Source organism: Fusarium oxysporum, chromosome V (assembly GCF_013085055.1).
Source record: "Fusarium oxysporum Fo47 chromosome V, complete sequence".
Taxonomy (NCBI): domain Eukaryota; kingdom Fungi; phylum Ascomycota; class Sordariomycetes; order Hypocreales; family Nectriaceae; genus Fusarium; species Fusarium oxysporum.
Window position 1 is genome coordinate 4,409,659 of NC_072844.1, and position 21,141 is coordinate 4,430,799.

The 21,141-nt window shown below is 46.9% G+C and overlaps 8 protein-coding genes across 8 annotated transcripts; 3 read left to right on the plus strand and 5 right to left on the minus strand.

Annotated features, from left to right (window-relative positions):
* The first annotated feature begins 1,281 nt into the window (after positions 1-1,281).
* FOBCDRAFT_320115 (uncharacterized protein) lies at positions 1,282-2,634 on the plus strand. The gene is made up of 2 exons (XM_054704823.2): positions 1,282-1,378; positions 1,432-2,634. The coding sequence occupies exons 1-2, from the start codon at positions 1,343-1,345 to the stop codon at positions 2,311-2,313; spliced, it is 918 nt and encodes a 305-aa protein (XP_054560798.1). The 5' UTR covers positions 1,282-1,342; the 3' UTR covers positions 2,314-2,634.
* Positions 2,635-3,918: 1,284 nt separating this feature from the next.
* On the minus strand, positions 3,919-5,961 carry FOBCDRAFT_224763 (major facilitator superfamily domain-containing protein). Its single transcript, XM_059609662.1, has 5 exons — positions 5,543-5,961; positions 5,332-5,490; positions 4,963-5,265; positions 4,489-4,915; positions 3,919-4,437 (listed from the first exon to the last, which is right to left on the minus strand). The coding sequence occupies exons 1-5, from the start codon at positions 5,897-5,899 to the stop codon at positions 4,241-4,243; spliced, it is 1,443 nt and encodes a 480-aa protein (XP_059467275.1). The 5' UTR covers positions 5,900-5,961; the 3' UTR covers positions 3,919-4,240.
* Positions 5,962-7,364: 1,403 nt separating this feature from the next.
* Positions 7,365-9,088, plus strand: FOBCDRAFT_224766 (uncharacterized protein). The gene is made up of 4 exons (XM_059609663.1): positions 7,365-7,466; positions 7,523-8,086; positions 8,145-8,279; positions 8,336-9,088. The coding sequence occupies exons 1-4, from the start codon at positions 7,413-7,415 to the stop codon at positions 9,047-9,049; spliced, it is 1,467 nt and encodes a 488-aa protein (XP_059467276.1). The 5' UTR covers positions 7,365-7,412; the 3' UTR covers positions 9,050-9,088.
* Positions 9,089-9,387: 299 nt separating this feature from the next.
* On the minus strand, positions 9,388-11,320 carry FOBCDRAFT_250910 (major facilitator superfamily transporter). Its single transcript, XM_059610926.1, has 8 exons — positions 11,115-11,320; positions 11,000-11,054; positions 10,848-10,947; positions 10,703-10,787; positions 10,152-10,651; positions 9,857-10,096; positions 9,658-9,801; positions 9,388-9,604 (listed from the first exon to the last, which is right to left on the minus strand). Exons 1-8 carry the CDS (start codon positions 11,294-11,296, stop codon positions 9,462-9,464), a joined length of 1,449 nt encoding a protein of 482 aa, XP_059467277.1. The 5' UTR covers positions 11,297-11,320; the 3' UTR covers positions 9,388-9,461.
* Positions 11,321-12,175: 855 nt separating this feature from the next.
* On the minus strand, positions 12,176-13,407 carry FOBCDRAFT_224770 (beta-lactamase superfamily domain-containing protein). Its single transcript, XM_059609664.1, has one exon. The coding sequence runs from the start codon at positions 13,199-13,201 to the stop codon at positions 12,371-12,373; it is 831 nt and encodes a 276-aa protein (XP_059467278.1). The 5' UTR covers positions 13,202-13,407; the 3' UTR covers positions 12,176-12,370.
* A 505-nt stretch (positions 13,408-13,912) lies between these two features.
* Positions 13,913-14,720, minus strand: FOBCDRAFT_224772 (Isochorismatase-like protein). Its single transcript, XM_054704826.2, has 2 exons — positions 14,240-14,720; positions 13,913-14,184 (listed from the first exon to the last, which is right to left on the minus strand). Exons 1-2 carry the CDS (start codon positions 14,636-14,638, stop codon positions 13,999-14,001), a joined length of 585 nt encoding a protein of 194 aa, XP_054560801.1. The 5' UTR covers positions 14,639-14,720; the 3' UTR covers positions 13,913-13,998.
* Positions 14,721-15,410: 690 nt separating this feature from the next.
* On the minus strand, positions 15,411-18,338 carry FOBCDRAFT_224773 (beta-glucosidase-like protein). Its single transcript, XM_054704827.2, has 6 exons — positions 18,184-18,338; positions 18,099-18,131; positions 17,981-18,036; positions 16,549-17,924; positions 15,638-16,496; positions 15,411-15,587 (listed from the first exon to the last, which is right to left on the minus strand). Exons 1-6 carry the CDS (start codon positions 18,294-18,296, stop codon positions 15,442-15,444), a joined length of 2,583 nt encoding a protein of 860 aa, XP_054560802.1. The 5' UTR covers positions 18,297-18,338; the 3' UTR covers positions 15,411-15,441.
* Positions 18,339-18,433: 95 nt separating this feature from the next.
* Positions 18,434-20,925, plus strand: FOBCDRAFT_240521 (and other transporter-domain-containing protein; the record flags this gene model as incomplete). The annotated part of the gene is made up of 12 exons (XM_054704828.2): positions 18,434-18,626; positions 18,857-18,914; positions 18,971-19,001; positions 19,060-19,063; positions 19,122-19,370; positions 19,424-19,576; positions 19,647-19,759; positions 19,818-20,068; positions 20,123-20,196; positions 20,256-20,442; positions 20,497-20,673; positions 20,727-20,925. 12 exons carry the CDS (start codon positions 18,434-18,436, stop codon positions 20,923-20,925), a joined length of 1,689 nt encoding a protein of 562 aa, XP_054560803.2.
* Between the last annotated feature and the right edge of the window lie 216 nt (positions 20,926-21,141).

Genomic DNA, 21,141 nt, shown 5'->3' on the forward strand with positions numbered 1-21,141 from the left:
TGGTGCCTAAGGTAGACATACGGAAAGTGTAAACGCCCAGGGCTGCGAAGCGATTGGCGACGTGGTCTGGTGTGCGCTGGTCACGGTCCGCGCGGAGGGAAGCGAGGAGTGTGTCAATTACAAAGGGTAACTTGGATGGCTCAAGGGGCGCTGGAAGACAGCCTCGTTGTCCAGCCCTGTGAGCATGGGATACATCTTTACACAGCAATTTGAGCAGATGGATCGAGAGGGCACAGCTAGTAGAAAAATATACAGCGGGATGCGCTCATAGAGCTTCTCAATAAAAGGTGGAATCACGAGCAAGCGAAAGGCCTTGTCAAGGATCTTTTTCGAAGGAGAAGTCCATGGTTGTCTGTGGTTGACCACCTCAGTTGCCAGACCATAGACTCCTCTCTGGTTCCTTTTCTAGGCAGTAGCGTTCGGTGTAAAATGGTGCCTTTGTGGTCATACACGTTGTTGGACCTAGAGCTACGTATCTCTCCCTTCATCTCGGAATCGATTCTAAGATGGATACGTTTAGACGCATCTGCCGAGTACCTTGTACGCATTATTGAAAAATTTCAGATTAAGAATATCAAGGCAGTAGCTTCGTCCTTATCTGCTGTGGATGATCTTAAGCACATTCAGGTTTTCATGCCACGGACAGTTGGAGCGGGAATCGCATTTCTTTGTGCAAGAATGGGCTAACTGGAGGCCTGCAATGGCCCTCCATGTGGGCAATCATATTCATCTTGTCCACACTGTTGAGGGTTTTAGAGGATCGAAAACCAGAAGTCAGTCTATCTGAACTAATCAATGGATTCCGGTATCTTGGAAATGGGTTGTCACGAAGAAACACAGTAAGGGACGCTCGACGCGATGCCTTTAACGAGCGACAAGCTATGTAACATAGGTTTTAGCCTTCATTTCGGACATGCAATTGTTCTGTCCCACACTTGCTGTAATACACGCTGATCAATCAAGTTCGGTGGAATTTGTCACAAGCCCGACGCACGGATCTTGCCTATACACTAACGTTAAGTGCAGTGCTGGGACTCCGGCTTGCCATGAATGTCTACAATACAGGCTTGCAGATTTGAACTAGAAAACAAAACTAAGTGCACATAACATAATCTAGCCCCATAAAATAGGCTTTTAAACAAAGCTGAGTAATGCTTACCACACAGTACCTGACCGGTCTGTCTTAATGATATCCAAGCTAGAACCAGATGCGGCTCCAGAGGTGCAATATAGCTCTATATAAGAGGAAAGATATCGACCTTGACATATTATAATCAGTGATACAAATCGCAAAGGACAATCATTCCTGCATTAACAACTCTGTCAAATTCATTAAACTACAATGGCGCACGAGATCAAGAACGTAGCCCTCGCGGGAGTAAGTAGCGCCATTCTCCAGTCTATCTTATAGTAGAAGCTAATTTACGGCAGGCATCTGGTAGTCTCGGATCTCACATCCTGCGAGCTTTGAACAAGAGCGGTCGTTTTACCGTGACCGTTCTCACTCGAAAGACTACCAAGGATGTGCCCACGGGGACTGGAGTCAAGGTGGTTGATTTCGAATCAGTTTCGGACCTGACAGCTGTCCTGAAGGGCCAGGATGCATTGGTTGATGCTACTTCTGTGCCTGATCCCAGCTTCGCTATCCGCCTGATGGATGCGGCTGTAGCAGCCGGTGTTTACCGGATGATTCCGGCCGAATTCAGCGCCGATCCAATGAATGCTAAAGCGCGAGGCCTACCGCCTTTTCAAGGCAAGGCCAAGGCCCTGGGGCATATCCAAAAGCTTGCAGATGACAAAAGGATTACGTGGACAGCCATTTCCAACCACGCGTTTCTTGACTGGGGCCTCCGCATGTCGTTCATCGGCATCGACCTTCAGAATAAGTGCATCGACTACTTGAAACCGTGTCTCACTGTCGTTCCCCTGACCACCCTTGAATCCGTTGGTACTGCTGTTGCAAACGCTCTTATAAAGGCCGAAGAGACCAAGAACCGTGTCTGTTATATTTGCAATACGCAAAAGACACAAAAGGACCTTGCTGAACTTGCGAAGCGGGCTTTGGGCGATCAAGTGTGGAAGACAAAAGATTTAGACACAAAGGAAGCATTCGAAAATGCAATGGTTCAGCTGCAAGCTGGTCAGGTTGATATGCAGGTCATTGGAGACATTATACGTTTCTCGATCTCTACTCCGGGCTACATTCAGGAGCTCAAGAAGACCGACAACGATCTCCTGGGTGTTAAGGAAATGAGCGATGCTGAGGTCCAGGAGCTTATCCGGGAGATCGCCCGAGAGAAGTCGGCTGCTTGACTTTGTGGATGCGGAAGGCTTTACACGTCGGTATCTTAAATCATAGTTTTCCAGATCATATACCTACTGCAGAAGTCATAACTAACGCTAAACGATCTTGTAAGTTCGAAGGGTGTGTGATATAGAAAGTTAGAAAACTTCTTATATACGATAAGTGATTAGATAATAAGTTTATTATCTCTGGGTTGAGTGACAAATATGCATGGGGTAGGTGATCTCCAGCCGTGGCCACCAGTGTACCAAAGAGAAATATATGCCCATAAACCTCCCTCTAGGCCTCCTATTTATTAACTCTAGCCCTTATATAAATTTTATTATTAGACAGATATGTTAATTATACATTATTCTTAAGTTCGAAAAGATGGGCTTATTGGGTGATTGCGGCAGTGTATTTTTCGGAGTGGTTAACTATTTTCTCCCATCTTCCATAGCACAAACTTGTGCCGGGATTATGGTTTCGGATCTCGGTCAGCCGTGAAGGCCGAAAGGTAAGCCCACCGTATACTCTGTAAGTTCTATCGTATTTAACCCGATTAGGAGACATAATCCGCCAAGACCTTTAGACTACCGCTATCCGATCACACGCAAAACTAATTTCCCCGCACAAGAACAGCATTAACTAAGTGGGGCTGCACACAAAAATGATCCGCGCGCTTAAACCCCAACAACAACAGACTCAAACAGAGAGAACTTAGGAACTGTATTCCAAGCTCACAGCTTTATAAGATGCTTATTCAAGATTGAAAGTGGGATAGCCGTGTCGAGTATATGATGGATGGATATGCAGTCGCAGTATCGTCAGCGTCTGTCCCACATACCTATTTAACCTGTGCCTTGTTATTTATCCTCGTAAACAAGTCCCAAGACTAACCAGAAAAGAGTCCATAACTTCCATTCTTAAACTAACTCCACGCATCCCTACTCATTATTTCTCGATATGAAGGTCGTCCTTGTACCGGCTTCTGCTCAGACATCCCAGTGCGTAATTCAGACATTACTCGATGATGCATCGGCATCGAGCGTTTTCGGCGTCTATCGTAATGTCGGTAAAGTGCCTGCCAACTTTAAGAATCACCCGAATTTCCAATTAGTGCAAGGAGATGTGAGCGATGGATCGACTCTTGACTTTTCTGGCTGCGGCGCTGTCATTACCGTATAACCTAGCTTTCGCCCTAGGGTAGGTGAGCGTCCCTGAGCATCGGCCTTGCTTGTATCGGATTGGCCAAACTGGAGGCCTCTGCAAAACAAATTCGGCCTCTAAATGGCTCGTCTAGAAGACCTGCCCCGTCTACCTGCATGGTCCCCGAAACTTCTCTGTTCGTGATGTGTGGGAAGCATTTGAGAAAGTCACTGGAAAGAAGGTAAGAGTAGAATTGGTCGAAAAGGAAGGGCTCCAGGGTTTCTTCGAGCATTCGCCTCTTCCTGCCAACCTTGTGGATGAATTTTCTGAAATGACACTGATGTTCTTACCTGGAGGCCTTCTTGAAGAAGAGATAAATGATTTGACAAACGCCGTCCGAGGTAACGGCACACTGGTTGATTCTGTCAGCCGTATGTGGAGGGCAAGCCAGAACGCATAAATACATCAACTTTTATGTAAAGATAGAGCATTATGTATTGAATATAGGCATGAAAGATATCATATGAATCGACTTATACGCGAGAAATACAAATCTCCATGCATGAATGTATCTGATGAAAAGGTTTCGTAGTCGTATCCTATGCATGTATTGCCCTATCCTTGAGGATTCCATCTTTATACTTTGTTATCCAAGCCCTTATTTCTCTCGGAATTCTTTCAAGGCAGGTATGTTAATAGACATGAGTTAACGCTTTTAGCCCAGCCTTTATTTAAGACTTTTAGCGCCAACGAGGACAGGACAAGGTCTTTAGCCTGTGTTTCCAGTTTGCCAATAACACGTTCCTGCTATTCTTCAACAGGCATTGCCTCAGCATCACGCCAGCTCTTCCCTGATCTAATGGTCCAGTAGACCAGCGTGGTAGAAACGAGTAACAGACTAGCAGATACTGTAGACATCCATCCGACACCAATATGATTGAACATTGGCATACACAATGCTGTAGCAACTCCAGCAAGGGAGTAACGCATCATATAGTGGCTGGCTACAATGGAGCTGTTAGAGAGATGTACCGCCGAAAGGGAGAAAGACACACCTGAGGCCTCGCCACTTCGATGCTGCATCACATCCAGGATGTATGCGTTAAGGCTAGGGAATGCGGCCAGCTGTGCAATACCTTGGAAAAACATACATATGACAGGAACAGGTATACCACCAAGATGCTTGTCAATCATCCAACCATAAATGATCATGGAAGCAGGCAGAAGAAGACCCAGGAATAGCAAGCAGCTGCGGAGTCGGTCTTCTGGCAGTCTATACCCACGCTTTTTGATCCATTGCTTGACAGTATAGTCTGACCATCGGCCACCAATCTGGACTCCGATAACATAGCCAACTCCAGGTGAGATATAGAGCATTCCAGACTGTAAAGGCGTAGTGAGGTGTAAGCGGGGATTGAGCACGTAACGCACGGGTGTTAAGAGAGAATACATATTCCATACAAGCGCAGAGGAAGCAAGTGTCTGATGGTGTCAACATAATAACCACAATATTCACTAGTGACACTTACTACGAATAACAGATTACGGCACGCGTAAAGTTTGAACACCGTGACTGGGTTCGCCCATCGCCAGATTCTTTTGGCCCCATTTGTAAATCCTTGTCCCTTTAAATTGCTAGCGCGTATATTATGAGAAGTTTCTTGTAGGAGGAAATATGTTAAGAGCACGGCTACACCGGTCATTGAGGTTTGCATCCAGAAGATGATTCTCCAGGATTTATAGGTAACGACAATACCTCCGATGACTGGCCCGAACGCTGGACCAAACATTGTTCCGGCAAGGAACCAACCTAAAGACGTTGCGCGCTCAGTCTACGAAAAGTTAGCATTTGGTATGCTCCAGTCTTCATTACTCAATCGGCATTCTGGTTGCCATACTGGATGGTAGATATCTGAGATGCAACTGGACCCTAAAATTAAGAAAGCTGTTCCTTGGGCTGCTGTGAATGCACGACAGACGAAGAACGACGCCAACGTTGGCGACAGAGCTGTGCCAAGAGAGAAGGCGAAGAACAAGATGGTGCTACAAAGGTAAGACTTTGATATTTAGCTTGTATTCAACGTTGGACGGCGTAAATATAAGGCGCACCTTGCGACGTCCAAAGATATCAGCCGCTGGTCCCCAAATGCAAGAAGATAGGCCCATGAAAACCAAGTATATGGCGCCGCTCATGTTAACAATCGTCGCCGTGGTTTTGTATTCTTGGACAATTTCCGGGATAGCGGCGAAAATACTAGTCGTGGACATTGTGGCGAGCACGCCGCAAAAGGCCAATAGGGCCGTGATGCCTCGTTTTTCTGCATTGGTGAACCTCGAGTACACGGGAACTTGTGCACGGTCTGATTCAGTGTCCAGAACACTGGCTCGGTGTCTGTCAATCTCGAATCGTTCGCTTCGTGCTGGAGTCGACTGCTCAACAACCAAGACGGTACTCGTGGTCGACATTTTGGCAATCAGAGCTATCAGATCATTAAACACAGGAGACCCTACAACAGCATGTGACAGAGATGGTAATTTAAAATACAGTGGTGGTAAGCTAGTGACTCAACTGGCTGCGATATCGGAAAAAGTATAGACCGATGCGGAAGTTTAGACAGCGATCCACGGTCGAGAATTTCAAGGCCGATGGATCATGTGAGCACGAGGATCTACGTCAACCATTGAAAATGGGCAATTGGTTATGAGGATTACTATTGTGGTCTGGTTCATGGAAAAGATCTTGCGACTTCCGGCTGTTTTTGTGCTATGACCGAAACTCCGAGAATTAGGGAAGACAAAAGGGTTAGGTGATGACCTAGTATTACGGCCTCCAGCTCCTCAACGCCATTATAAGACCGAATTGCCCGACTTCCGGTCCATATTGATAGGATATCTGCTTCAATTCTTTGATGTAACTAGTATCGCTAGAGAACCAGATCGCATTTGGTAGTCCACCACGAGCTTGTTCAATCTCCTCCCTGGTGGCAATGAAGCCGGTGCATTGTTGCTCACCCATATGCAGTGTAGGGGTACTCAAAATCTGCAACTTCTTTCCGGCAAAAACAACATCTATCCTCTCCCAAAGTTAAGTCCATGAACTACAGTGCGAGCAGCAAGGTTCTCAACGCTATTAATATTTGTGAAACCACGACGCGCGTCGAGCAGGCGACGACCGAGGTTATTAATTATCGACTTGATCTTTGTGACTGAGAAGCATGCATTGATGACGGAGATCTGGTCAAGGCACAAGGAAGGATCATCATCCACCACAAGGCAAACATCATGAATTATAGTATAGGGAACGAGGTATCAGAAAATTAGAAGCAATCGGTCATGATATTGACGCCATTAAGTTCAAGGATATCAATGGCTATGCCGATACGTGGGATATGCAGATTAGGCGACATATTGGGGGAGGTAATGAGGTAAAATGCTACTTGGCACATAAAGCAAATTGCGATAGGGGAAGATTTCTGAAGAAAGGTGCAGATGGGAACTGGGTTTCAGATACATTAATAAGATTATTAAGCTGATCATGAAGGTAGCAAGTCTTCTTATCGGCACCAGAAGATTAGAACATGGTAGAGAATAAATTTTGGAGGTTCTAAACCAGTAATCTACCAAGGAACGCTTTGCCTCGTAAAACCCACTGATAAAGCTCAAAGCAGTAACAAAATGCGCCAAGCCTCGGCAAGTCTACCGAGGCGCAGCTTAGTTAATCGAAACCCTTCAAGTACGCGCGCGGAATGGAATGTAACGTTACACCGGCAAAACTACTATTTGACATTTGCGGTGTATGATTGGTCGTCTCGCGCTAAGGAGACTCAGACTCAATAGACTAACTACCATCGGTGGGTAATTCCGCCAAGCCCGAACTTTAAAACCATAGTCTCGTAAGCAACCCAACTTTGTTCTCTGCATGTTGTCCGAGCATCACATTCTCGCCCCGTCAAGCATCCATCCAGCGCCTTCTGCAACGATGAAAGTACGCAACCGAACAATCTGTCAAACGTGTAGGTTGCGCAAAATAGGGGTAATATCCTTCGCTACGTCATGACTTGTTGTCGTCGTCAGCTGACCCACTCGTAGTGCAATGGGGCAAAGCCTGCTTGCTTGCAATGCACTCATTCTGGGCGCGAATGCTCTTACCCTACAGACTTGTTGTTTGTTCCCGAAACCACAGCTAAGAAATCGAAAACCCCTGCTAAAAAGTCTGAGAAGAGAGTGGTTACCTCCAATGCTATAAGTGACAAGCAACTGTTACGACCGAGACTACCTCTTATGATCCCCGGCATACCGGACAACCCCTTACAGGGCAAGGTTCTGCTTATCATGCAAAGTTTCATGCCAGAAGGTGAACTATATGTCATTCACCAAAATAAACCAACCGAATCTCGCATTTGTGGCAATTGGGTTGAAGTCCTTCCCATAATAAGTAGTGGTGGGCAAGGACACGCCCTTTCATCAGCAATACGCTGCCTTGCAGCATCCATATCTGATTTGCGGCAGAGTTCGCACTCCACACGTACCGAACTGCTGTATAAATATGGTCTAGCAATGCGTTCGTTGAAGGGAGAACTAGACGGGTCACATACAGACATATCGTCACAAGATGAAGTCGCTGTGGCCATCATGTGTCTCACGTTGACGGAGGTGAGTATTGTCATGACCTCATAAAGGACGTTAGACTGATGAGATTTACTTTCTCTAGATGATATTACCAACTTCAAGTAATGGCTGGTGGCGCCATATAGATGGTGTTGGTGAGTGGATGAGGCTCTGGCCTGCCGAATCATTCAGTTTCGGAATCCGTCATAAACTTTTCGCTGGGTTCAGACCCCTAGTGGTAAGTTCTTTGCCTCTTTGTTTGTTGTTCGTTGGGCTTTTTGACTCATTAGTTAGATTCTGAAAGCCTTTTCATCTCGCAAAGCTTCCTTTCTTTCCGGTGAGGACTGGAAAAGAAAACCTTTCGAGTTCCAGAAAGAATCGCGAATGCAGCTTCTGTTTAGTGAGGCTTCCATCATACCTACAGTTCTTGAATTAATCGATACCCTTGAGCATAGCCCTGCCTGTATAGCTGAATCAATTGCCACAGAGGCCATCTACCTACTCAAAAGAACCTATGATCAATTACAAGACTGGGGCGACCCATTAGGTGCAGAGCCATCTAATGGCGTGTTTTGCTGGAAGGTTCCTTCAAAAAGCTCGTCAGCCTGGGCAGGCTATAATATATGGTTTCCGAGCGTATCTGTCGCCAACGTTGTTATGCATCTTTGGACGTTCAAGGTAGTTTGCTTGACTGAGGTTCAAAACCTCCGGACCAGATTCCCCCATGTGTCTTGCGCCTGGCCAGTTCCAGTAGACTGCGAACTAGGAGATTATCTCCAGGAGACCTATAGGGAGCTCTGTGTTAGGATTGTTCAAGGTACAGATTTCCTGCTCCAGGATCGTCTGGCGCTGTTTGGACCATTGTCTATCGTGTTTCCGCTCACAACGGCTTGCGAGGTATTCAAAATAGACGGAGAGCCCAGCGCAGCCTTATGGAAATTTACTAGTAATACACTCCAGAGAAGCCTATTATCAAAGCTTCAACTGGGATCATGCTATTTTCACTAGTTATATTAGATCAAAAAATAATATAGAATTAATACTCAATCTATATGAAACCTAAACGTACAAAGAGGATATATATTCTCAGTAAATTATATTTATATACAGTTTTCATCCATAAACGCGTTTTCAGGGTTTCAACTAGGCTCGACAGGCGTGCACGTCAAGTCCAAGAGCTACTGGAGTGGGATGGTTGAGACCATTTGACTAATGTGGTTCGATCTGCTGGTGGTTGTGATATGTATACTATATATACTATATAAGTAACTGTGCTTTTCTTGGGCGTGTGTAACTTGGGACTTGAAATAATATAATTAACTATTTTTAATTCAATGATTATGGAGGTCTGGTCATTCTGCTGCGAAGTGCGGGATTGAGCTGGTCTTGAACCTTTTGGTCAAATAGAAGAAAAGGCCATTTAAATCTTTCCCAGGGTAAATGACCTATGATATAGAATTTCCAGTCTTTCCTTATATCCAGTTTGGTTAAGCGAGCGTGAGTCTTCTCGATGGCTGGAAGTCTGGGTCGTCTGTTGGAATATATAAGCCCGCAGAAGCCACACTAACTCTCTGTTAGTATCAACGCAGCGTTTTGGGGTATAGTGACATTCATACTTGAAATGAATGCGGCCAGGTACATGAATCCTACAAATAGCTGAACCTCAAGATAGGCATTGGTGCCCTCTGTTTTCAAGGATACCGCAATCGGTTCGGCGAATGTTGTCGGTAACACGAGAACTATCCAAAAAATTGATAAAGCTTATAAGGCAAGTCAGCCTTGTCCCGGGTAAGAAGGCAGATCCGTGATGCTCACCAGAAGGTAGTGTCTGGAGGCCCACAACCTCGGCCGCTACTGGGGCGACTGTTGTCCACATGTTGCTAGCGAAAGCGCCAAAGAGCGTGTAGACTATTGTACCAGCAAATGATTTGCCGGCCAGAGTCCAGATCAGTAGTGTGGAAATACTCGCAGCTAAAGTGCTAATGCCAGCAACATTGAGTCTGCCAAAGCGGTCGCTGGCCAAGCCGATGAGAGGTCGCCCGACAGCTTGGGACACTGTTATAGAGAGTCAGCTGAGAAGAGTTTCTCGAGGGGGATTGTAAGAACATGCAGTTGAAAGCGGCGCTTGCGTAGGAGCCCTGCTGGGAGGTAAAACCCATGGTTTGTGCAAAGTCGGACATTGAGAAGATGGTGATTCCGAAGCCAAACTGAGAGAAAAACCCCCAGGCAAGAAAGAGACAAAAATCAGTCCTTCTGAAAAGACCTGTATTGAAACCCTTATGAACTGAACCGAGGGCGTGGTTGCGATCTCGGAGGAACAGAGTGGCTGACCCATTGACCACGAACGATACGAACGCAAGAATGCGAAATGCCCACGACACTCCTAGAGAATCAATCATGCGCTGTATGCTCAAAGAGTAGATCAAACCGCCAGTGCCAGAGCCCGCCGTAGTCAAAGCTACAGCAAAGGAACGTCGGGCAACGAACCATTGCGGAACAATACTGACGGTGACGTTGACAATCAAGCCCACGCCCGCTCCAAACAGTAGACCCTGGGCTAGGACCAGATGCCATATTTTGGTGCTGAAAGAAGCTGCGATAAGCCCACCCCTTGTGTACAAATTAACATGGGTCATTATGTTTCCGCCGCACATGACTCACGCTTGAATAAAGACTCCGATCATGACAGTAGGTCTCGTGCCAATCCAAGGGCTCAAACGAGTAACAAGCGGAGCAGCAAGAAGAGCTAGCAAGAGTGAGCGATTTCCTCCACTAATATATATCGCTGAGAATTCCGAGTCCTTACCAGTAGAAAACGACAAACCTGCTGCGAATGCCAAAGTCAAGGGGTTTGGATCGTTCAATACCCCTGAGTGTAGGTAATACGCAAGGAAGATGGAATAAGACTACATATCTCAGCGTCAACTCATGAAACAAGACCTGGACATCAGCACTCACCCCAATCAACCCCCAGGTGTGGGCGTTGATTAAGAAGACCAAAACTACGATAACCCTATTCACAGGTTCATCAGCAGCGGAAACCAGCATATCTGGAGGGTTTCGAGGTCATTACCATCCATATCTCGATTCTTCTGTCTTCCGATCCTCGGCTGGCAGAGATCCAGTGTCTTGAATGCGTGTATTCATTAATTCATGCCCCAGCTGAGCATCGTCTCGAGCTGTTGAATGCCCCCGTGAGATAGTTGAAAGTTGGCTCTGTCTTCCAGCTTGACTGGAGCGTTGTCCAGCGGCCATAATGTCAGTGTCGAATTGTTGGGGGTGTTCTGGGTTGCGCATAATAGGATGGGGAGAGAGGAAAGTTACACAATTTGATGGAAGTTAACAGCGATGCTATAATAGTCAGGAGTAGTCTTGCATCAAAAGTCAACTGCGTATGACGTATGGTTCCCCTCATGTCCTAGTCAGTGTTGGCCAAACGAGATGACTGACAAATGCACACATGTTCGAGACTCGAGCCCAAACCCTACCGCTTCAAGGTAGGGCGGACCGCGTGGATCACAGTTGTGGGCCTCTGCTTAGCCTCTCGGGGGTGCATCTGACTTCTACGACCACGAGATTAATAATCTGTGCTCTTTCTGCTGTTTTGAATCGTCACTCATTAGCAGATAGACCCATTTGTTTCGTCGTGGGAACGTTATGGGAACGTTATGCCTTTTATCTTCTGAGTAATCAACAATCGATTTGTAAGGGAAAAGAGCCAATGGTTTGACTTTTCAGCCTAGTGCATCCCCCGACAGATCGTAGGGAGTCTACACGGTAATACCCTGCGTGCTAGTAGCGAATGTATAACCCTACGAGGTCTGCGTAAAGTGATTGGTCCTCCGTGTACCAGGCCCAAATAGGTGTAAGACTGACTTCGATATGAGCACCACATTGATTTACAGATTACACCCATAAAGCTGAATTTGTTAAAGGCTTATTCGAGTAATCAACAAGAGATTATTTCTGGTATTGCAATTCTGAAAAGTTAATTTCACGGCACGGGGTCTACATGCATGTTAATCACGATCGGGTGTCATCACAACAAAGGTTCTGAGTCAATAGATTCTCTGCTCCGGTACGACAGTGAGGTCAAAGTTAGCACTTCTTGAGTGGGCACTGAATTTGTGTAATGGAACGGCTTTTGCATTCTACGTTTTTCTTAGATACATCCACGACCTCTTCCCAAGTTTACTCTAAGTAACCTTTTCTATAGTCCCGGTATGCTTCTCTTTAGTTACAATCCCTCTATATCCATGAGACCAATTGTCACATTCTCGCCTCAGTTATTGAATTTGTTGCACATGGTCGTCAGGTCGTTCTGTCGGCTCATACGACCTGCTTTCGCTCTCCGGGAACCATCCAACAGATTCTGTTTGCGATGCCCTCCTTCTCGAAGGCCTTCTTGAGTTGCTCCCCGTGCTGGGTGAAGTGATGCCACGACTCGTAGTGAATGGGCACCAGGGTATCGGCCTTGAGGCCACGGAAAAGCTTTGCAGCATCCTCACCGCCCATGGTGATTTGAAGTGGCTCGTCACGTCCTGCAACCGGGAACCTTGCGTCACCCAGGTTCATCAGAGCAACCACAATATGGAATCGCTTGGCAATCTCATAGTGTTCGGGCAGGAGGACAGTGTCTCCAGTGAAGTAGACAGCATTAGGAAGGCCCTCGGGGCTGGTTCCGAGGTTTTTGTTGTGAAGGATAAATCCAGTGACTTCTCCACCGGGAAGATGGACGCAGGGAATTCCAGTGATCTGCCACTCGACACCGTTCAGGTTCATGGTCAAGGTTTCCCACGGCTTGATGGCAAAAACACCAGGCCGGGGGGCCAGGTTCCTGGCTCCGTCTGGCGTGGTGATGACCCGGCGACCGTCAAGAAGCTTGCGGCCCTCGTCATCCAGGTTGTCGATGTGGTCTTCGTGGCTCAGAAGAACGACATCGACGGGTGGGATCTGGTTGAGCTTCAGAGCTGGGCCCTCATCGTACTTCAAGATTGTCTTCTGAGTGCCCTCAGGCATGATGTCGGTAATGTCGTACTCAGCGGGAGCATCAGCGAAGACAGGATCCGTGATGAAGTTGACGCCATCGATCTCAAGGATTGATGTTGCGGTAGTCAAGTGGGTGATGTGGACAGTGGTGTTGAAGTTGGTGGGCGACATATTGATTTTGTTGTTGGACTTTTTCTCCTATAGTGAGAGAGCTGTCAGAAGGCTGGCTGGTGATGGCCCTCATATAGCCATTAACAAGCTACGAGAGGATTAATAATCTTCAGACCTTGGTTCTTTTGCTGATTCATAATCGTACGAGATTCTTCTTCTCGTGCTGTCTTGATTCATAATCCACACAGCGTTGATGCGAATCCATTGTAGAAGTTCTTAACATTAATAACCTACCCTATTCCATATACCACAGCCTCCCTGTCGGCCAGCCCTGCATCGATATCTGAAACGACCCACATATCGCCCGAGGGTTAGGGCTCCATCTTTCAGATTCTTGGCGCGTTTTGTCTCCCGATTTGGTTAGATAAAAGGTATCTAGCCCCTCACCGATTTTAGGCTATGGTAAAAGTACAAGCAATCTCTCGAGTTGCAAATCGCTACATCATACTGCTCACATCCCTTCATGTACCTCCCCGTTGACAGGGGTGGTGTGGGGCTGGGTACTTGCCGGAGCTCCTCGATAATTGAAGGGATATAGGTCGACTTGAATTTAGTGTTCGTGTGGGTTACTTGGGTTAGAGGGAAACATTCGACGGCAGGTGCTATTATCAGCCTGTCTGTGACAGCTGTTTGGTACCGGTAAATGTACCATCATTATACGTATTAACTGCCTTATTATGTAATACTTGCAAGTTATAGGGAGCTTTTAAATGCTGATGGAAGTAAGTTATATATAGAACCTATACTATACAATGTCTAGGGCTTTTCCTAAAGGATATTGGAATCCGGCAGAGCATCTAGTTGATATCCTTGCTTTGAACAATGGTACCAAAGGCGTCGGCGATCTCGCGAAGAGCCACCTTCTTCAACTCTTGAGCGTCGGCGCCGGGGATGTTTCTATCGCCAACCGCATCTTCGGCCACCAGAATGTCCCATCCTCGCTCAGCGCCTTGACGAGCAGTAGTTGAAATGCAGACGTGGGCCTAGGCCAGCGTATTAGTCATTGTGCCAAAATAATGTCATCATCAGGGAGTTTACCATGTAGCCGACAAGCACTATCTTGCTCCTACCAGTAGCAGTCAAGACTTCTTGCAAATCCGTTCCGGTAAAAGAGCCCGGGTGCGACTTCTCGACCACTTTCTCGCCCTCCGCAGGTTTCAACTCGTCGAACTCCTCGGCAAGCTCTGTATTAGGGGTGAAAACAGGCGCCCCCGATGGTGTGATATGAACAACGTGGACGACAGGTGCGTTGACAGCACGGTACTTCTTCAGTAGAGAGGCGATAACAGGACGCGAGGCCTCGATATTTTCGATTTTGAGCTTTCCAATTGCATACTCGTTTTGGGCATCGATAATGACCAGAACGCTGTCGCTGGTAGAAGCAGTAGAAGGCTCGATGCCGAGCAAAGTGCGGAAAGCGACCCCTGCAGTAGACATTTTATAAGGACAAGATACAATTAAGAGTTTTTTAATCAGTTTTAAATCATGAATAGATATTTTATAAGTTTTATAATTTAGAGATGTTTTATAGCCTAGGTTAAAGAGCAAACGCCCTTTTAGGTAATAAAAGCCGCCAAGACAGAAGCAATACTGGCGTTCACTTCTACCCCGCACCAGTGCATGTTTGTGGCGTTGAGATTTATAAGCATTATAATCATAGCGTTGGGAAACACTATGTGCACATCTGCTGTTAAACCGGTTATTGCATGATTGTGCCCTTTTTTTTTTTTTTTTTTTTTGAGCTGTCTGACGATATCTGGCATTCTTTTACCCCTCATTTTGGGGTTATTGCCTCAGGCTAGTTCTATTTAAGACTCCTTCTAGTCAGGTAATCGGCTTCCTCTTATTCTGAGGCTCGTTTAGGCTAAACGCCTTGCGGAATATATAGTTAAGCTCTGTTACTTAGTACCGCTGGTATAATATCTGCCAATGCATCTAAGATTTCAGACCAAACAGCATATCTCCCCATATACTTATAGTCCTTAAATAAGCTTATAATATACATTCTTAAAATTACCTTTTTATCCATAATGATAGTATTAACTAATAAAATTAAAATATATAAAGTATTCCCTGTATTAATAATTATAAAATAGATAATATAGTATTTATTAGTAATATATAATTATATTGCTAAGTAGAAATAATATAATATTAAAACTCTTTATAATCAGTATATATTACTTAAAGTAAGATCCTTGTAGAATTTGTTTTATAAAGCTAAATTCTTTTACACTCTACTAGATTCCTATCCACTTAAAGTTTCGGGGCACTGTAAACCTTTCCTTTGCACACATAGTTTGTGCATTCGTCCCAATCTGAACGTGCCATTCGCCCGGCTCAGCTCGCCATACTGAAGTCAGCTCATCCCAGTGGGAGATGGCATCTATCGGATTAGTTAGTGCTATGGGAAGGTCATTAACGAATTTGACTTACACTTGTCCATCTCGACAGTCACAGTTTCGGATCCTCCAGGTAAAAGCACAGCGGTCTTGTTGAAACCTTGCAGCGTAACTTCTGGGTGAGTCAGGGAATTTGAGGTCGCAGGCGGAGGGGTGGTGTAGAAGTGAACAGAGTGGGCACCCGGAACGGAGCCAGTGTTGGTCACCTTTGCTGAAACGCTGATCTTCCACTCATCCGGAGAAGCCGACGTGGAAGGGGAAACAATGAGGTCAGAATACTCGAAAGATGTATATGATAGACCATGACCGAAAGGATACATGGGCTCAATGCCACGAGCATTGAAGTGACGGTAGCCAACCCAGATACCTTCCTCATAATATGTCTTGGTTCTGGCTGACTTGAAGTTGAGGTTGGCGGCAATGTCAAGCTCTCGCTTAGGCAGTGTGATAGGCAATCTACCAGAAGGGTTTACCTTGCCGTAAACAACATCGGCGATAGCATTGCCAGCCTCGTTTCCGCCATACCAGGGCCATATGACGGAATCGACGTTTTCTAGCCAAGGCATCGATACAGCGGAACCAGTCTGCAGGATAACAACCTTCTTGGTGTCTGGGGCCTCGACTGCCACGCGACGAACGAGGTCGTTTAGGCGGAGAGGCAGAGACAAGTTGGGCCTGTCGTAACTTTCCGACTCCCAGTCTTGATCCAATCCAACAACCAGGACAGCGACATCCGAAGCCTTGGCCAGTTCGACTGCCTCGTTGATTGCCTTATCTTCATCAATGACAGGGAAAGAGCCGAGCTTCATGCCGATGAGTTGGAGCGGTTGACTGTCCTGTCCTGGCGCCAAGGGAGGTTTCCTAGAATCGTGCAGCAGTCGGAACTTGTAAACCTGGAACTGAGTTAGCCAGCGATTCCAAGCATAGCCTACACCATGAGCTTACCTTGTCTTTAACAACTGCCACTGTGATGATTGTGCCATTGCCGCCATTTCCAAAGAAGGAAGATGTTCTCTTCTGTTCTTGAGACAGATCGGCTACAAGCTCATCGTCCAGATAGACCCAAGCCTGCCCAGTAACACTCACTTCGAACTGCCAGTCACCAGTGGTTGGTGCCATGAATAAAGCTTGAATTTCGGTGAAGTAGTCGTCGCCGAGATCTGGATGCTTGAAGTCGGCCAGCATTATGTCTGAGTTGTTCCAAACTTCGGAGACAGCAGGCTGGCTTGCCTGTTTGCCATCGACGATGGCGTAGTGCAGCATGTTAAAGCCTGGGGTGACACCGTCCATGCTAGTAAACTCCTCGCCAAAAACAGGCAAGAATTTCGAGCCCTTGCAGCCCAGCGTATACGATAACTCGATGTCATCAGGCTTATTGTCTACTAGGCCTTGCCATGGTGTGACACGCCAGGCTGGTCGAAGCCTTGCGCTACCACCACCAGTAATGACACCATTCTTTGCGTTGGGGCCAATTACGGCTACTTTTCCGCGCACAATGGGGAGCGTTGAGGTCTCATTCTTGAGAAGCACAATGCCTTCGCTGGCGATGCGCCGTACTAGAGCGGCATCCTCCTCCTGGTTCTCCTTGCGCGTCCATTCAATGGAATCGTCACGGCCATAGACGATATCGGGGTTCAACGCAGAAAGTTTCTGAACCCACCTCAAGAGGGTTACAACTCGCTCATTGAGTGTTTCGGGCAGGATCTTGTGGGCATTGATCGAGTGACGCACTAGCTGTAGCTGACGCCAACGCGGCTTGCCAGGCATCTCCAAGTCGAGTCCGGCGTTGATAGCTTCGGCAACAGAGTACGTGCCCATCCAATCAGACATGACCAGTCCCTCGAAACCCCATTCTCCCCGGAGAAGGTCTTTCAAGAGCCAGTCATGCTCGGCGCAATGTGTGCCGTTAAGCTTGTTGTACGAAGTCATGTAGGACCAAGGAGCGGCGCGAGCTTGTGCAATCTGAAAAGGCCGTAAATAGATTTCGCGGAGCGCTCTAGGGGCAATTATGGAATCTTGGCCCATTCGTTCGTGTTCCTGGTCGTTGGCAAGGAAGTGTTTGATGGCAGCACTGATCCCATGGCTCTGGAGACCCTTGATGTACTCTGCGGCGATGATACCGCTAAGGGTAGGGTCTTCGCTGAAAGACTCAAATGATCTGCCTCCTAGGGGACTTCGACAAATATTGATAGTAGGCGCCAACAGGCAGACAGAGCTGCGGGCCTTGGTCTCGGCGGCGAGCAACCGGGCTGCCTCAGTCGGAAGAGTTGAGGAAAAGGTGGCAGCCATGGCGGTGGCATTGGGAAGAACGACGGCCGGCGCTGAATAGTCAGCACATCTATACAGACGACAATTTGAATCATCTAGGGTTACTTACTCATCTTGAAAAATGACTGTCCTCGTGCCCCATTGGGTCCGTCTGTAACTTTCACACTGGACAGGGATTATCGTCAGTAAATCCGGCAATAATATAGCACGAGTATAAAATGGCTTACGAAGGAATGTTGAGTCTAGGCAAGGCAACAGACCTGTGACGCCATTAGCCAAGTAAACGATACTATTATGCACATTCACACCCACCTCCACCAATCCTCACCCGCGATCAGAGACACCTTTTCTGCCAGCGACATGTGATCGACTAGGTCTTCTACGGACGCGGTCAAGAATGACCGGTCCATTCCTGTATTGGCCATGGTGATAGTGAATATTCAGTCTCAAGGGCTCGGGAGTTCTTCCGCTCAGGGATGGTGATGTCAACAAGGGCGGAGGTAGCGTTTATTATAACCTTTTCAATAGCCATAACAAAACCCTTTAGCCACCTTAACTTAGTATGTCCGTCACTACCCCAGGGGGTTCCCCACAGGCTTTTAGCCTCCAAACCGGGGGAATTTCCGGAAATCGCCACGAGGTAGGTCAACGTGACCCCGTCCCCCAAGTTCGGATGTTCCCCGAGCACCTTGGGGTTTGTCTCCCTCTCGGCCTCTCCATCTCCATACTTACTGTTTTAGTGCCTAGTGTAATAAGTGAGCGTTCCTTAACATGACACTTGTGGAGTCGATCTGATATTTCTTTCTTCTTCCGGCCTCTCAACTTCCAAGTTTCCCATGCATCTGTAGAGACAATTTCTTTTAATTGTTTTCTCACTGATTTTCTTTTTGGCCCTGACAATGGCAGAGCAAGCTCCGTCATTCGGCAACATACCGAGTAAGGATCAACGCCCCAGTCATGCTGCAAAATTAACAACATTACCTAGATAATACCCATAGACTTTGGTACAAAGACCCTTGTCTCAAGAGAAACATTACAGAATGGCACGTATTTGTCTTCGGCCCGTCTTGATCATCATCTGCTGACGCTACCTTATTAGTTTGGGACTGTGTCTTGTTATATTCTACCTTGTGAGCCGCCCCAACCTCTGTCCCCTGCTGGAAATGCAAGCTGACCTTGATTGGACAGGGTTGTGAGTCTCAACTGTCGCAGGCTTTCGTTCTTGATCCACCTTGTAACACAAAACCCAGACGATGCAAGCCTTCTCAATAGCCTCCAAGCCATAACCGCATGGCAGGAATTCCTCGATTACCCCAGAGGCCCAGTCCTGGGGCTATACACCGCAATCTTGTATCTCCCATCGATCTTGACTGCGTATTTGGGTGACTTTGTGTCCCAGAACTACGGACGGAGGCTTGCCCTGGCCTTGGGATCTTGTCTTGTCTTGGTTGGCAGCTTCATAAATGCCCTTGCAGTAAACCCTGGGATGTGGATTGCTGGTGAGCCTTAATATTCCCTACATCCCTCTTACCTTATGCTGAAATATCGCAAGGGCGGACCATCATGGGAGCCGGTGGAGGAATTGCCAAGGTCGCAGCCCCAGCGCTCATCCAAGAAGTTGCCCATCCTCGATTGAGACCGATGCTCGCTTCTTGCTACTACCCGTTCTTCTACTTTGGTTCTCTTCTTTCGGCGCTACTATGCTGTGAGTCCTGCTTTACTACCCTCATCTGCTTAATCTATTCAAAGCCTCAGCTGAACTATATATTCTGCAGTTGCCGGCCTATATATTCCTGGCGGCTGGTCGTGGAGGATGCCGTCAATGATTCAAGTTCTGGGACCTTCTCTAGTCCTCGCTACCCTGATCAGCTGCCCTGAATCTCCCCGAGTGAGTTATGATCTTTTCTGGCGTGTCACATCTTTGGCTGACAGCACACCCTTCTCAGTGGCTCGTCTATAAAAACAGGCTGGCTGAGGCATGCGACGTGCTGAGCAAGCATCATGCCAATGGCGTAGCTGATGATCCTCTCGTCCAATGGGAGCTAGCTGAAATTCAAGCCGCAATCGAAGAAGAGCGCTTCCGCAGTCAGCCATCGTATTTGAGCTTCTTCAGGACGGTTGGAAACCGCAAACGTCTTGTTGTTATCCTATCCCTGTGCATAGGGTCGAATTGGGTTGGTAATGGTATAATATCCTAGTAAGTCCACGTGCTTGCAGTCACTTACATGAGTCCATTGACCATGGTTCCCAGCTATCTTACACCAGTACTTCGTTCTGTTGGTATTACGTCCCCGTTGCAAATTATGCTCCTGACATCCGGTCTCGGTAAGCCTCCTTGATATTATTAAACGAGTCCAAACGAGGGCTAATACATATGATGGTAGCGATCTGGAACCTCATCTTGGCATTCGGTGCTGCACTCAACGTAGAGCGTTTTGGTCGTCGTCCACTGTTTCTTGTGTCCATTACTGGTATGCTTATATGCTACTGCTTGGTAATGGGATTCTCAGCTGGCTTCTCCTATACTAAAAAGGCCAGCCTGGGGATTGCCGTAATTCCCTCCTTATTCCTGTAAGCCATATTCATATCTTATCATGTATTTGCTGAAGTTGACCATGCGTCAAGGTATTACGGCTTCTACGACATCGCCTGGACGCCTCTGCCAGTCCCATATACAGCTGAGATTCTACCTTTCGAGTTGCGTACTAAGGGGCTCGCTATCTTTACTTCTGTTGGAACCATGGCCAACGCCTTTAATCAATTTGTGAACCCAATTGCTTTACAGGCCATCTCATGGAAATAGTGAGTCAAGAGCCGTGAAGAGAAAGAAATCAAGCTGCTGACATCTGATTTAGTTACGCAGTCTACATTGTGATTCTATTCTTCTACTTGGCCTTTGCGTATTTTATGTACCCGGAAACTAAGCACCGTACCATTGAAGAGGTCTCGATGATCTTCGATGTTCGAAATGCTGACCATGAACTCCATCAGCTCGCAGACCAGAAGATTGACAAAAAGACCACACAAACATTCGAGCATCATGAAGGGAGATAACGGACCGAGATATTCTTTTGCCCATAGAGAGGCTTTCAATGACCGGAATAATGTTTCAAAATGTTTCAAGGGGTATTTTTATGATAGCCAAAGGCACAAATGCAGTAACAGGCTATCTTCTAGTAGTATGGATCTACATGGAGTCATGATCACAGAATGAATACGCGATCTTCGCTCTTGAATACAATCTTCCCAATCTTCCCACTATCTCAAAGA

Bases quoted from the DNA above. Each gene is read 5' to 3' on its own strand.
- FOBCDRAFT_224773 (XM_054704827.2), bottom strand. From the start codon at position 18,296: ATGGCCAATACAGGAATGGACCGGTCATTCTTGACCGCGTCCGTAGAA. The intron at 18,037-18,098 runs GTAAGCCATTTT...ATCCCTGTCCAG, and splicing joins CCTAGACTCAACATTCCTTC to TGTGAAAGTTACAGACGGAC. The intron at 16,497-16,548 runs GTAAGCTCATGG...ACTCAGTTCCAG, and splicing joins TGGCAGTTGTTAAAGACAAG to GTTTACAAGTTCCGACTGCT.
- FOBCDRAFT_224770 (XM_059609664.1), bottom strand. From the start codon at position 13,201: ATGTCGCCCACCAACTTCAACACCACTGTCCACATCACCCACTTGACT.
- FOBCDRAFT_224763 (XM_059609662.1), bottom strand. From the start codon at position 5,899: ATGTCGACCACGAGTACCGTCTTGGTTGTTGAGCAGTCGACTCCAGCA. The intron at 5,491-5,542 runs GTGCGCCTTATA...TAAATATCAAAG, and splicing joins ATATCTTTGGACGTCGCAAG to TCTTACCTTTGTAGCACCAT. The intron at 5,266-5,331 runs GTATGGCAACCA...AACTTTTCGTAG, and splicing joins TCTCAGATATCTACCATCCA to ACTGAGCGCGCAACGTCTTT.
- FOBCDRAFT_250910 (XM_059610926.1), bottom strand. From the start codon at position 11,296: ATGGCCGCTGGACAACGCTCCAGTCAAGCTGGAAGACAGAGCCAACTT. The intron at 10,788-10,847 runs GTAAGGACTCGG...CACTCTTGCTAG, and splicing joins AGGTTTGTCGTTTTCTACTG to CTCTTCTTGCTGCTCCGCTT. The intron at 9,605-9,657 runs GTATGAATGTCA...ACAGAGAGTTAG, and splicing joins CCTGGCCGCATTCATTTCAA to TGTGGCTTCTGCGGGCTTAT.
- FOBCDRAFT_224772 (XM_054704826.2), bottom strand. From the start codon at position 14,638: ATGTCTACTGCAGGGGTCGCTTTCCGCACTTTGCTCGGCATCGAGCCT. The intron at 14,185-14,239 runs GTAAACTCCCTG...ACGCTGGCCTAG, and splicing joins TAGTGCTTGTCGGCTACATG to GCCCACGTCTGCATTTCAAC.
- FOBCDRAFT_320115 (XM_054704823.2), top strand. From the start codon at position 1,343: ATGGCGCACGAGATCAAGAACGTAGCCCTCGCGGGA. The intron at 1,379-1,431 runs GTAAGTAGCGCC...AATTTACGGCAG, and splicing joins AGAACGTAGCCCTCGCGGGA to GCATCTGGTAGTCTCGGATC.
- FOBCDRAFT_224766 (XM_059609663.1), top strand. From the start codon at position 7,413: ATGAAAGTACGCAACCGAACAATCTGTCAAACGTGTAGGTTGCGCAAA. The intron at 7,467-7,522 runs GTAATATCCTTC...ACCCACTCGTAG, and splicing joins GTAGGTTGCGCAAAATAGGG to TGCAATGGGGCAAAGCCTGC. The intron at 8,280-8,335 runs GTAAGTTCTTTG...CTCATTAGTTAG, and splicing joins CTGGGTTCAGACCCCTAGTG to ATTCTGAAAGCCTTTTCATC.